A 14,553-nucleotide genomic window follows, 5' to 3' on the forward strand; every position below is an offset into this window, starting at 1 on the left:
GCATGCTTTGAAAAATTCAACCACGTAAACGAGTTTGTGTCCCGACGGCATGTGGCAATACTAATAAGAATCAGAAAGCTTGGTACCGTTTCTTTTGTTAGAAGCATTTTTTTAAAAGGGATACTTTTCAGCAGTTAAAAGATTATGTTTTGTCTAAAATTATGCACAAAAACAATTGGGTTAAAAATAACCGAATTATGGATCAATAATGGACCAATCCACTTTATGGTTCAATTTGACTCAACTTTCTGGGTTGTTCTATACAAAATGACCCAATTTTTGGACCAAAGTAAAGGATCTGACCAATATGTATTTAGTTTTACGCTGAAAGACCCATTTCTTGACTTAAAGTTGGGTCAAATCGACCCAAGTGGAGGATTGGCCCATTTTTGACTCATAGTTGGGTTATTTTTGAACCAACTGTTTTTAGTGTGTGATAACTTCATTATTTTTCATGATCAATTAATACCTTTAAAAACTAATTTTGCCACCTGCTGTTAGGTGGCGATTACCTACTTCCTCAACTGTGCTGAGGAAGTTGGTAACGACCAATCATGGCTCACCTGTTTTCTGGGTTTGGTCAGCAAACTGAGCCATGATTGGTTGTTACCTACTTCCTCATCACAGGCGACGTCGTCGTCGTCAATCGACAGCAAGTGGAAACATTAATTGTACATCAAAAATAATGAAGTTATCAAATTAATTCTGGACAAAATATTTTTTTACTGCTAAAAAATAAGTCAAGTATCCCTTTAAACGGGACATTGTGCAAGATGTGTTGACTTGCTGCCCTCCTGTGGTCAAAAGAAAAATGACGCACCATGCTTCAAGATTGACAGTTTGGTGTTTTATTTTATTAGACAGTTTAAATAATATACATATACTTTCTCATTTACAAAGCAAAATGAGATTGAATATCAAAGAGAAATGTGTGCAAATGTGTTTAAAAAGCATATAATAAAACTTGAAATAGTTTGACAGGGTATCAAAAAAAAGAAGAAGTTAAAAACATTAGTATCTAAAAATGCCCCAGAAGACCTGAATGATGCGATTGTTGATTGACAATGGTTTCTGCCTGCACCCCCACCCCCATTAGTGCATTCCCTCCCCACAGTGGCGCTACAACCTGCGACTGCCCTGGTGCCGACCCGTGTCGGCATGTTGGCTAACAAAATGGCACACGCTGGAGGATTTCCTGGAATTGTCTAGGGTTCACTTTTCAATCCTATTCCATGCCTGGTTTCCCTTTTTGTCTTTTCTTGGATTCTCACACACTCACACAAACAATCATTTGCTATACGGGTCCTAAATGATGTGTCAAAAAAAAAAAAAGAAAGAAGGGGAGAAAAAAAAAAGCATGTGCAGAGGTTAAGAGCGTGATCTCAGGTTTTGGCCCGTCTACGTCATTGGCATTTCCTCTGCAAATGACAAACGGTAAAAAATGGAGTTGTGACCGATCTCATTTTAAGTGCACAGTAAATTTTGTAGAGTACATTTTACTCCAGGAAGAGTCTATTTGGTCCTACTCTAACAGAGTCAAATTTACACTTGGAAGAGAGTAAAATATTCAGTAAATTTTACTCAAAGTATTTTTACTTTGTACAGGAGGATTGGCCTATCCCACGACAAAAACCTAAAGTTTTTTTCACTCAGAAATTCTAAGTAATATTTAGAAGAAAATATTTTGAGTACATTTTATTAATTTATATATATATATATATATATATATATATATATATATATATATATATATATATATTTATATATATATATATATATATTTATTTATATATATATATATATATATATATATATTATATATTTATATATATATATATTTATATATATATAATTTATATATATATATTTATATATATATATATTTATATATTTATATATATATATATATTTATATATTTATATATATATATATATTTATATATATATATATATTTATATATATATTTATATTTATATATATATTTATATTTATATATATATATTTATATATATATATATATATTTATATATATATATATATATATTTATATATATATATATATTTATATATATTTATATATATATATATATATTTATTTATTTATATATATGTATTTATATATATATATATTTATTTATATATATATATATATATATATATATATGTATATATATATATATTTATTTATATAAAGTTCCGCTTCGGAGAAGGCCGCTCTACCACGTCTACTGTTTGCTGATATCCAAAAACATTCTCTCGTACACAAAATATTTTACTCTCTTCCAAGTGTAAATTTTACTCTGTTTAGAGTGTGACCAAATAGACTCTTTTTAGGGTCAAATCTACTCTACAAAATGTACTGTGTGGGCATTTTAACTGTCGTACCTTCCGCTTGTGCTTTCTCCTGATGAGTCGTCGTGCCGTTTGATTCGTTAGCGTCTCGACCTACAGCACATTTGTGTTTTTAATCACACAGCATTTAAACGTTTCAAATCAAGACATCAATTAAGTGATGGACACTTACGTTGCCTCTCCTGCTTCTTCCAGAAGTCTGTGGCGGTGAAGGAGACACTAAATGTTATTGCACAGCACATGTTTTGTTCTAAAATAATTTTAGGCCCTAAAATAATGTCAAAGAAGTATGATGTGGCCATTTGTCTTTACTTTTTTTTTTTTTGATGGAGACTGATTTATCACAATGTTAAAAATAGTTCTGCTTTATACTGACCTGCATCCCATGGCATGGATCCTTATAAGGATTGGGAATTTGAAATAGAAAAAAAAAAGAAGAGTTTTCATTAGTCATAGAAGAAGAACGCAAAGTTCAATTTTCATTTCCATGCTTACCTTTTTGGAAGAACCAAACCCCTGTGCGAGATGAACAGATATTAGAACTCATTTCCCCAATAGGAAATAATGGAAATTGAATTCAGAAAACCTTTATTAACTATAAATTCAATTGCACTAAAGTTAATGACAAAGTGCAGAGGGAGATCAATTTTTGAATTTGGTATAATCGTCACAATTTTTTTTTTAATAAGCTTATTTACTCAACTTAGATTTTTTATTAATCACTTCAAAAACAACCTCATCTGAAACAGTCATTAATGTACATAGAAGCTGAAACTATTTAAAACCAAAAAACAGATTTGTTCAAACACAGATTGCACTAGTCTTACCTGTTCTACATTTGTGAATGAGCACTAGCACCACCAATGCAGTGAGGAGACAGATTAACAAGGTCAGGCCTGTGTTGACCTTCAAACCTCCTTCACCCGCTGTTGAAACAAAAACACCCTTTTTTCCTTTTTTTTTTTTTAACAGGACACCATTAACTGAACACTGTATTGTGACAACTTACAAGTGAGGAACGGGTTGCGAGTAGACAGACTGGATTTCTTGCTGACAGGATTCTCCAGCTCGCACTTGAACTCGTCTGCGCTTGAAGTATCCTGAGAGGTTGAGCGAAGGAGCAAACGACCGATTGGCACTTTTTTTTATGCTGCCCAAAAGTGTCCACTGACTTTCAGTGAGACATTTTAAAGTCACAGATCAGTGAAAAAGTGCAAATGGGAATTAAATAAATACATTTGCATTTCATGCTTTCCAATGGTTTGTTGTTACAATTTCTACGGAACTTTTTTTAATGTGCAATACATGCTAATCATTTAAGTATAGTTTAAATAAGTTCTAAATTTTAACTCATTTGCTCCCAAAAACGTATAAATGCGTTCTATTTTAAGTGTCCCCAAATTTTTTATTTTTTAAATGCTAGAGCATACAGAAGGCTTTGATGCAGCCTCTATGCCTGTCACGACAAGAAATTTTGCTTGGCGATAAATTGCCCCAGAAATTATTGCGATAAACGATAATATTGCGGTTTTCATATCATTTATCAACTAATATAATGATAATGGTATAATAAATAAATCCAAAGAATTCCCACACATGAGCAGTTGCGTTCGGCTTTGATACCAGCTCCATTTGTCCGCATTATTTCCAAATGATGGCTGTCCCTACTGCTCAAGCGACCTCACACTGAATCTAATGCGCCAAATGTGCCGCCGTGGTTTTGGTTTGTATTCCCTGCCTACCGCCGATCTTATGACTTTTACCACATAAAAGAGGCGATTTTAAAAAAAATGTTCCTTGTTCCTAACCTTAAACTTCAAAAATGTGGAAAAAAAACGAAAAAACATCAACGAGTCGTTTAAGCTTGTTATAAGTATACTGAGATTTCCTACTACGTGCGTGGTCATTGAACGCACTTAGAGTCCATTGCAGAATGTGAGTGTGTTCTTGCTAGGAAATTCACACCCTTAGATACAAATATTCTTTTTTTTTTTTCCTGATGAAAGAAGAGACTCTAATCTTCCTTTTGGTAGGTTCCATGTTTTTATAGCAATAGAACACAATATTCTGTGGACCTTGCAAAATCAGTCAAAATCCAGTAAAACAGCCCGGAGCGAAGGGGGTTGCGTCAGTGAAAATGGCTGGGAGTGAATGAGTTCATGACCACTTTGGCCTATTACGTTTATGCTGGTGGTAAAAAATATTATTATTATTTTTTTTTTAAATCTGACAACACCAGCAACAGACCTTTTGAATGACGCGTTCCATGGATGAGATGTTCTCCACGGAAGGGCCTAACATCCAGGTGTAGGTGACAGGTTCGGCCCCCGTGGTGTTGCTGCTGCATGTTAAAGTACAAGTTGTCCTCTCAGCGTCACACGAGATTAAGACAGTGGGCTCGGGGACAGACACTGATGAAGAAACAAAGAGTGATGATGCCTTGTAGCATCTACGTGGCAGTGTTACTTTAAACAACAGATCACGGTGAGATTTATTAGTCATTTTAAAATGAAATTTAAAAAAAGCTGAAAATAAATACATTTAATTACAATTATTCCGATTTTGTAATTGTGGAGTGAAATAAATGAAATTGTAGTTGAATTTTGTTTAATTGCACAGCTCTACCTGGCGCCAAGTATTTACAAACATTACAAGGTGAATATATACTTACAAATAACGGCAAGATGAGTTGGAGTGCTGGAGACAAAGTTGATCTCAGGTGTGTATGCGCCACTGTCGCCCTTTGTCAAGCCCGTAATGGTCAGCTCACCACTCACATTGTCCAGCTTAGCTCGATCTTAAAGAGGCCCAACCAGAAAGAGGCTTTTAGCAAGCAACAAGATCCTTAACCACCTCTCGATTTGATTCCATACGTTGGAACTGACGATACGCCTCAACTCCATCCGCGTCCCACTGGATGGCGATGTCGTCACCGTGCTTCCACAAGATGCTCGTGAGCGGGCCGGTATTAGGACCTGCGTCAGGTCTGAGGATAACTTCGTCGCCCACCTTTCTGTAAAATGTTGTGCCTGGAAAAAAAGGGGAATATAGTATGACCAAGCTCAAATGTTTTGGGTCCAGGGACTTTACAGGGAAGACATTTTTCCAAGGATGCAGACAAAAATCCTCACGCCAAATAAACGCAGCTGCCAGGTACAACGCTAAATGCCATTGATATTATTTTTGGACTGTTTCAAGCTAAATATTCACAGCCTTTTTAATAATAGCAATCAAGCTAGCTGCTGTGCACGGTTTCCACGTATAACAGCTGGAGGGTTGCAGGGAAGCTGAAGCGTGTCCAGTTGACATTGGAAGCCAGAGCACCAGCAGAAAACATACGCAAGCACTAAAAGGCCGGAAATCAGATTCGAATCCCGAACCTCAGAACAATGAGGCAGATGTGCTGACCACTTGCACACCGTACGGCCCTGTTGAAATGCAACAGGTTTTAAGCTTCCAAAACTTTTTTTCTTGTTCCTAAACATAATACACAAAACGTCAGGAGCACTTATTTGTTCTTCGGATTAATTATTTTGTGTACGCTAAATGTCAAGCTAACTAAAACTCGTGGCCATGAAAACAGCATCGATGTGACATACAATATAAGCTTCAAAAACAAACTACACCAAAAACGTCACTTTAACTGTCCTTCAGCTTCTGTATGAAAGTTTTCCAGGGGGGGAAGACCGTACCAGTGCAACAAGCAGCCAAAATCACGGGAATCACTGACAGGAACACGTGCATCTTTCTCGTCAGTTCAGCCACCACAAGCTGAAAACACAGCAACCATCCACATGTTAAAAAAACTAAAAATAGAAAAAAAAAGCGTTAAAGCAAAGTCATCGTAATGTTTTGCATGCTCATGCTCACCTTGTTAATGACTGGCGCTCCTGGAACTATTTGTTTCCGGATACAGGAACGTGAAGCTGCCTTTCCTCAATGCTACACCGCCCAAGTTTCTGGAAACTTCACCCGACGTGTCAAGTTAAAGAAAAAGACGACTTATTTAATATTAAGCACAACAGGATCACACAAATGACTGTATCCGGAATCATTGAGTCATTTCCTAATCCCTATTTACAAATCACTTAATCACGTCATCGCTGTCGCACAATAATCACGTAGGCTAGCTGTGAACTTTCCAAAAAAAAACATATTAAATTAAGTTGCTTTAACAATTTTAAAGAAAGTATTTCATAAGGATTTCCCCCCCCTGTATTGGCGCAAAATTAATTTTCTACTGACCATTAATTTGTGTCTTTTTTTAAATTGTTATTTATTTATTTATTTATATTTCAAATACAAACAAAATAGGTATAACATCTGAAAAAATTAAAATTCCGCAAATCAATAAATATAATCAAATAGAGGGACATGATGAGGCATTTCATTTTCTTACTAAATGCAAAGGACAAATAGCCAGCACAATAAGAAAGAAAGAAAGAAAGAAAGAAACAAACAAAAACAAACATTTTACTGACATAATCAATTTTAATAAATGAAGCTTGTTGCATTCTTGGTGTTTATAAGTACAGTATCAGAAATGTATCATATAAGATTTCAACTCATTTTTCTAATGAGGAATAATTGGTTTTAAAGAAACATTTATGCATTGTGAGCTACTGTATTTATTGGGTACTGATTAATGTGATGGGCTACCAATTTGATACACACATACTTTTTTTCTTCTTTTTTTAGGGGTTAAAGCATCTCACGTTTCTCAGAATCTTGGTCCAAAGCCGGAGTCCATATAGATGAGTTACTGCTGCTCTGTTATTCACTCAAATATTGATTTCTAAACACTAAGTTAAAACATTAGTAATGTGTTGTTTAAATAACTTTGAACTTTTTTTGCATATTATTTGAGCTCTAAAAACAATTCCATTCCTTTTCCGAAAAAATAAAGAAAACACTAAATATGTGAACTATTAATAATAATAATAATAATTGCATTTGGAATTAGAAAGTTATGTTGTCTGTAGTTTATTGGGGGGAAAAAAAACATTTTCTTTACCTAATAACAAAAATCAGACACATTGACAATTTTGCAGTGGTCTTTAATTTTTTTTCAAGTTGTACATACTTTTTCTTCTTCTTCTTTTTAAACAATTTCTTTGCATTTCAATTTAGCTTTAACGATTTTGGTCAACTATACAACAAATCAGCATCACTCATCCGCTGCTGCATCCACATTGGGTGGTGTCAAAGGCTCCAGCTGCAGCCACATGCCGCCCTCTGCCCTCAGCACGAGCTGGGGTAGACGACGAACCTCACCGGATCCAAGTCTGGGGTTCACCCCCGGTGTCAAGCGGAATCTGAGCAGTGTCAGCGACACAACAACACGGAGCTCTGCCAGTGCAAATTTCTGACCGATACAGTTTCTGTGAAGGCAAAAACATGGTTAACACAAAATAGGTGATCTCTGATTTAGCTGAGGTCAGGATGAGGCCGCACCTGGGGCCTGAGGAGAAGGGAATAAAAGCGTGTGAAGAGCGGCCCTCTTGGTTGATTTGTTCAAAACGCTGAGGATCAAACTCCTGTGAGAAAGTACATGAAAACAGTCAGACACAACTCAGCATTCAGAAGAGACTTATCTGACTTATTTGACGTGTTAATACCACAACGGACATGTCACAATTACAGAAAACATCAACATGAAAAACTAAAGATCTTGTTTCTTACATGTGGATTTGTCCATACCGCAGGGTTGTGGTGTGTCCCATAAATGCTGACTAAACAGATGGCTCCTGTGGGTGGTTTATGAAAAATTACATTCACACAAGCGGACACCCACAAGTCATCTGATCAGATTCCCTTTTTCGACTGTTTCCGTCTCACCCTTTGGTACTGTCCGGTTCCCTGGCAGGGGCATGTCTTGGGTGTACTTCCGTGTCACGGCCTGGACCGGCGAGTGTAACCTCAGCGCTTCCCTGATGCACATGGTGGTGAAAGGAAGCTTGGACAGATCCTCCCTGGGGATGAACACATGCGAGTAAGTCGCACAGACTTTTCAGATTGAAAGTATTTGTTTCTTTTCGAACCACTCGATTCCTTGTCCTTCGCGTCCCTGCATAAGCTCCAACACTTCCTTCCTGCATTTTTCTTGAAAGTGTGCATGGCGTGCTAAATTATAAAGCGTCCAGCAAATGGCACTGGCTGTGGTGTCATGACCTGAGGAGAAGGATGGCTGTGATGGATAAAATAACTTTCAGTCCTCAAACATCATCCTCTGATAGTCTCACCCGCAAACATGAACGTGTTGGCCTCAGCTTCGATCTCCTCGTCTATTAGGCCTCGTCCATCTTCATCCTGATATGTTTAATGCAATTTCTTTCTTTAATCTTACTGTTAGACTGAAACCATTTAGTTTTGACACCAAAAGATGAATATGAGATCAACATTTAAACTTTTACTTGCAGGTATTTGGATCTAGATCTGATACGCAACTTAGAAGATCAAATTATGGGGTGTCAAAATTAGTGTGTTCATTTTGAGTTGAAGTTCGCCACAATTTTTTTTTAAATGTTACAATGGTCCCCAAAAATGTTTGATTTTTTTATTTTTTTTTAATGCTAGAGCATACAGAAGGCTTTGATGCAGTCTCTGAACTGAAGAGGACGCTTGAAGCAATGGTAGTTATTACAACAACGGCCAGCAGGTGGCAGCAGAGTATAAGAGATCAACCAGGGACATGTTGCAACAAGTTGTTTTGTGAATAATGATGAAACTTAGCTATATTCTAATGCTAATTGCTGTAAAACGGAAACAGATACAAATATGCCTTTTTTTCCTGATGAAAGAAGAGAATCTAATCTTTCTTTTGGTAGGTTCCATGTTTTTATAGCAATAGAACAGAATGTTCTGTGGGTCTTGCAAAATCAGTCAAAATCCAGTAAAACAGCCGGGAGTGAAGGGGGTTGCTTCGATGAAAATGGCTGCGAGTGAATGAGTTAATGACCGCCTCTTACTTGGAAAGCCTGTACTGGCGGAATTCCAGTCGCAACGCAGCAGAAACGTCCACCTTACAATTTCGCAGTAATAAGTGTAAAAATAATGCATATATTTGTGGAGACTAGGGTCAAGTTGTATTTTATCATTTTAAAAATGTGCAGAATTTTCCAAGTTATGTCAAGTTGAAGATTAGATAGCTGCTAATATGAAACGAAAAATGCACTGTCACGTCTTACAAGCGCAATTATGCCATCTAGTGGCAGAAAAATGACCTCAACACAAATAAATAACACACTCGTTTTTTAACTTGAATTAAATTTTATGAATTCTTATGAAATTACTGTATCAATGACTAAAAGATGCAGCCATATTCTATTAGTTTTAAATGTTTTTCCACTTCTATGTTGACAGGAGTATAAAAACTATTTTATTGTACGTTTCATTGTACATTTAGAAAATATATAAAGTGTGTAATTAATCATGAGTTAACTATGTGATTAATTACTATTAATTTTAAAATATCATGTTTAGGAAATAGTCCTATATTTGTGTTTTGTATCAGATCCAGATGTAAATACTATGTGTCGAAATGGAAACTAAAATATTGGTTTTCTCGTCTTATATTCAACATGAATGTCAAACCCTGACGTATTCGGTCTCCAGAAAAAATAAATGGAGGGGATCAAAGTGATTTTTTGAAATTGTGTCATTGTGCAGCGAAAACCTTGGACAGCAGGATGATGTCCACGAAATCCTTTTTCCTCCGAGGTGTTGAGGTGGAATCAGACAAAGTCTCGCTGAGGAGGGCGCGGCGCCTCTGAACAATTTTGCTTGTAAAACTGCATTAATACAGTATTTAATAATCATTCTGTCACATGATCAATGACGAGTCAGCATGATTTCCACCAGACTGCATCCGCATGTGTGTTACCTGTGCACGATGTTTAAAGCCCTCTTAAAGCGTTTCCCCTCTTCCGTCTTCCAGTAAATCCAGTCCCAGTGATGCAGAATATTTTGACGCCGCGCTATAATCTGATCATTCAGCTCCACTACGGCTGACACGTACTCACTGCTTGACCTGGAGCGAGACGGGGATGTGTTACTAACCAAATGAAAAAGGTCAAAGGTCAAACAAAATAAGATCAGTGGCGCATCCTCACTCTTGACAGTTGCTGCTGTAGCTGAAGGCACATTTCAGTAAACTGTCCAATGTCATCAGAGTGACATGGTGGAATATCTCGACAGTCGTGCTGCCCTCTGCCACCAGACGCCGCCATTTATCCTGTGACACGTGGAGAGGAAGGCACACACAGTTTCTACATGCCAGATGAAATCACTGTAAAGCAGTGTTTGTCAAATAGTGGGGCGGGCCACCCTGGGAGGGCACGCGTGACCTCAGGGAACTCCCCTCCGCCATACTAAAATAACGTGTAATTGCACACCTACTACAGTAGGTGGCAGTGGCACTCAGTGGGGGGTTGCAATATTTTCTTCTTTCCTTGGGGTGGTCACAAAAATTTATTGAGCACTAGTGTTAATTTTATCAGCCATTTTAAAATTTAGTCTCAGTTTTAGTCCAGTTTCAATTACACATAGTTTAGTTAATTGTTTTTTTTAATCATAATTAGTCATCCCGTTTTTATTTAGGCCATTTTTAGTCAACTATAAATCTAGCATTTTAGTCCAAGAAAACATAATTTTATTTGTCTAGTTTTATTCAACAAAAACAGTCAACGTTTTAGTCTAGTTTTAGTCAGGACAATCATTTTACCCCTGTATATATATATTTTTGTCAGCAGATAATGTTGAACATTTCGGATCTTAAACTATTTCACATTATTACACACAAAATGTCCTCTCATCTTTTTGATGAAGAACACAATTACAGTATGTCAACAAGTGGCTACTTTTGCTCCATGTTATGAGCTAGTAAGTTAGCTAGCATTAGTTAGCGGTCGGATTAACATGGAACATTATGGCCATTGGGTTAATGTTAAGTTATAACTATAATTTACTTTTTTTTGGGTGCAGTTTAACGTTCTATATACACAATTGAGTATTACATAGCTTGCAGTCATTTTCAGCAATTACCTTCAAACATGTACAAAATGTCTAGAAACAAATCTCTAAATTCAATTACATTGACAGTGCATTTCATTTCTATTTCAGAATACAAGACTCAACATACAGTATTCTAAAATTAAATTAAATTTAAATTTATTTCACTCTTTAAAATAAAATAAATGAAAGGGGACAGAAAGAAGTAAAAACATCTGCCCCCAACACACACACACACACACACACACAAAATCAACACAAAAAGAAAGACAATGTAACAATTCTATAAACTAATTTAACAACATGTCCTTGCGCTAGGCTATATATATTTTTCCAGTAATTATGCTTTTATACATTTTTTAAATAAGACGATGATTAATCTGCATTCTGCACTGATAGTGAACTTGGCAGTGTTTCCCAACTTTTGTTGTGCAAAGGCACATACTGTGTATTATATTAGAAAAGGATCTAAATTTACTCCAAAATGGACTTGGTCATTGTGAAATCTAAGCTTGTTCAGCTGAACACAAAACTTTTGTGTTGTATGAATGGTAACAGGTTAATGGTTTGTTGTGCCTGTCACTATATGTCAGGGATGGCGAGATCCAGTCCTCCAGGGCTGGAATCCTGCAACTTTTGGATATTTTCCTTCTTCACAACAGCTGATTCATGATCAGCTCACCAGATTTATGGTAGGGTTGCATTTGGTCTGTAAAAATAATCTCAAACAAACCATGAGGGTACCTCGCTTGCTCTCGAGACCCTTGAGGGCAGGAGTTGAAAACAACAATTGATTATATGATTCCTCGCAATGCCTTTAGTCTTACATGCATGGCGTCTGCTGAAGTGTTAAATCTTGCAATGTAGTTCTTCAGTATGTCGAAATGAAAAGCGGGAGTCAGAAGGCGCCTCCTGCGGGACCACACCTCCCCATTGCTGAGCAAAAGACTCTCCCCTGAAAGACAATAATCAATTTGTGTCACCGAGCTTTATTTGCAAGCACATCAGACTTAAATATTATAAAATAACATTTATTTGTTATCCTTCATTGAAACACAACTGTATCTGAGTAGTGTTCATTTTATCAGACATTTAAAAATTTAGTCTATGTTTTAGTCCGGTTTCAATCACGCTTGTTCGTTTTTATCATAGTTAGTCAACCTCATCACCTTTTTATTTAGTCAACTTTTAGTCAGCTTTAAATCTCGCATTTCAGTCTTTATTTTTGTCCAAGAAAACATAATTTTCTTTATCTAGTTTTAGTCAACAATTGCCAACGTTTTAGTCAGGAAAATTATTTTACCTGTGTATTTTTTTCTTTTGTCAGCAGATTAAACTATTTCATATAAAATTTTCTCTCATTTTTATGATGAACAACATTTTGACACACAATTACATTGGCTACTATGGCTCCTGCTATGAGCTAGTAAATTAGCCACCATTAGTTAGCGGTCGGACTGTCTGAACATTATAGCCATTGGATTAATGTTACGTTATACTATAGTTTACTATATATATATATATATATATATATATATATATATATATATATATATATATATATATATATATATATATATATATATATATATATTTTATTTTTTTTTATTTTTTATTTTTTTAACCGTAAATCCACCTCCTGTCTTTTCCATGTGTTGCACTCTTTAGCTGCAGATTTGAAAGGGGGTGTGTCACTGTGTGTGTCACGTGACAGTGTCACAGACGTGACAGATTAGCAGAGACAAGATGTTACAAAACCATATAATATTTGTCTCGTTTTTGTTCATGAACTATAATGTCCATTCATTTTAGTTCAGTTTTTATTAAGTGAAGTACATTTTCGTCTTGTCTTAATTAATTAATCGACAAAAATGCATACTGATTTTGTCCCAGTTATTGTGTTAATGAGGGTTTTTGTCTAGTTTTTGTCTGGTGAAAAATGTGTGTTGATGAAAATATTTTTGTTTAGTTTTCGTTAACAAAATTAGCACTATTTACATATACAGTACATACCGATACCAGGTATTATTTCAAGTTTTTTTTATTTTTATTTTATTTTTTTAACTTGCAACCCTCTTGTGGCTGTTTTACGATCAGGAACTAGAAATTAGAAGAATTAAAAAAAAATTGTGTGTGGGGGGGGGTAATTTATATCTGTATCTATCTGCTTTCCTCCCACTTATAACCACTATTACGCGACTAGCCATCTTCCTGTGTGTTTTGAAATGTTAAACAACCTCAGAGCGACTCATCTTACAACATGTACAGTATTAGCTTCTTCATTTTTGACTCACCAAGCCATGGACGGAGATGACCATAGATGAGCTCGTCTTTCACAGTAATACTGGCTGCGTAGAGGGAGAACCAGACACTGTTGCTGCGTGAATTTATATATCGCCTTATAATAAACAATCAGTGTGAAGATGTTACATTACCAGGTGCCATCAGAAGAGGTTTGACATAGTCCGGGTGGAAGAGTCTAACCAGATGATAGAAGGGCCCCAGGAACCAGCTGCAGGAATGTTTATATGTCTGCACTAACTCATCCACCTGGAGGAGACCTTCCTCTGTACTCTGCATCTGATCGCAGACAATTAAGAATATTATAGTTATAATGTGTACGGTATAAATGTGTGTGACTTACCTGACCCAGGTGACCTATCAGCCAAGAATCCGCATGAGGCTTGCTGAAACACGACAGCCTACAAGTGAACCAAGCATGTTGAAGCAACAACCTGGTGGTCCAGACTGTAACCATGGCAACCAGTCCTGCAGCAGCCACTTGTAGGACCTGGGAAAGGGCGGCCCAACAGAACACCTGCGAGAAGAAGCGTAAGAGGAGAGACATCTCGGCAACAGACAGCGAAAGCAGTTTGGTGGTGATCTCTAAGGAGAAAGTGTTGATGTTACGCAAAACACAACTGCTTTTGGCAATTATTTCGACATGAACATCCTCCTTTGTAATCGTACTGAGACACATTACTTCCTTTTTTTCTGTTGTGGCTGTGAGATTCTAAATGAAGCGTTTGGTTGACAGTGGTGATGGTGATGTTATTTGTTGTTGTGTAGCCCGCCTCAAAGTCAGCTGGACTCCAGCTGGATGGACGGAATACCTACACTACAATGGAACATTTATTTGCTACAAATAATGTCTCTTTGTTCATCTATCCATGCCAGAATCATTTGATGGC

At 36.4% G+C, this 14,553-nt stretch overlaps 2 protein-coding genes across 2 annotated transcripts; both read right to left on the reverse strand.

Moving 5' to 3' along the window:
• Positions 1-832: 832 nt before the first annotated feature.
• Positions 833-6,457, reverse strand: LOC144056807 (uncharacterized). The gene is made up of 12 exons (XM_077573888.1): positions 6,224-6,457; positions 6,046-6,124; positions 5,227-5,382; positions 5,025-5,150; positions 4,601-4,764; positions 3,363-3,453; positions 3,181-3,279; positions 2,849-2,869; positions 2,730-2,750; positions 2,526-2,552; positions 2,387-2,446; positions 833-1,418 (listed from the first exon to the last, which is right to left on the reverse strand). The coding sequence occupies exons 2-12, from the start codon at positions 6,095-6,097 to the stop codon at positions 1,399-1,401; spliced, it is 837 nt and encodes a 278-aa protein (XP_077430014.1). The 5' UTR covers positions 6,098-6,124; positions 6,224-6,457; the 3' UTR covers positions 833-1,398.
• A 932-nt stretch (positions 6,458-7,389) lies between these two features.
• On the reverse strand, positions 7,390-14,359 carry cyp4f3 (cytochrome P450, family 4, subfamily F, polypeptide 3). Its single transcript, XM_077572361.1, has 13 exons — positions 14,007-14,359; positions 13,798-13,942; positions 13,657-13,710; positions 12,190-12,317; positions 10,465-10,586; positions 10,236-10,382; positions 10,029-10,143; positions 8,596-8,662; positions 8,395-8,524; positions 8,192-8,325; positions 8,036-8,100; positions 7,808-7,890; positions 7,390-7,734 (listed from the first exon to the last, which is right to left on the reverse strand). Exons 1-13 carry the CDS (start codon positions 14,340-14,342, stop codon positions 7,521-7,523), a joined length of 1,740 nt encoding a protein of 579 aa, XP_077428487.1. The 5' UTR covers positions 14,343-14,359; the 3' UTR covers positions 7,390-7,520.
• Between the last annotated feature and the right edge of the window lie 194 nt (positions 14,360-14,553).

This window comes from Vanacampus margaritifer, chromosome 1 (assembly GCF_051991255.1).
Source record: "Vanacampus margaritifer isolate UIUO_Vmar chromosome 1, RoL_Vmar_1.0, whole genome shotgun sequence".
NCBI classification, from domain to species: Eukaryota; Metazoa; Chordata; class Actinopteri; order Syngnathiformes; family Syngnathidae; genus Vanacampus; species Vanacampus margaritifer.

Bases quoted from the DNA above. Each gene is read 5' to 3' on its own strand.
- LOC144056807 (XM_077573888.1), bottom strand. From the start codon at position 6,097: ATGCACGTGTTCCTGTCAGTGATTCCCGTGATTTTGGCTGCTTGTTGC. The intron at 2,751-2,848 runs GTAAGCATGGAA...AATCCTTATAAG, and splicing joins GGTTTGGTTCTTCCAAAAAG to GATCCATGCCATGGGATGCA. The intron at 1,419-2,386 runs GTACGACAGTTA...TGTCATTTGCAG, and splicing joins GGAGAAAGCACAAGCGGAAG to AGGAAATGCCAATGACGTAG.
- cyp4f3 (XM_077572361.1), bottom strand. From the start codon at position 14,342: ATGTGTCTCAGTACGATTACAAAGGAGGATGTTCATGTCGAAATAATT. The intron at 10,587-12,189 runs GTAAGACTAAAG...CACGTGTCACAG, and splicing joins CTTCAGCAGACGCCATGCAT to GATAAATGGCGGCGTCTGGT. The intron at 8,525-8,595 runs GTGAGACTATCA...CCTTCTCCTCAG, and splicing joins CAACACGTTCATGTTTGCGG to GTCATGACACCACAGCCAGT.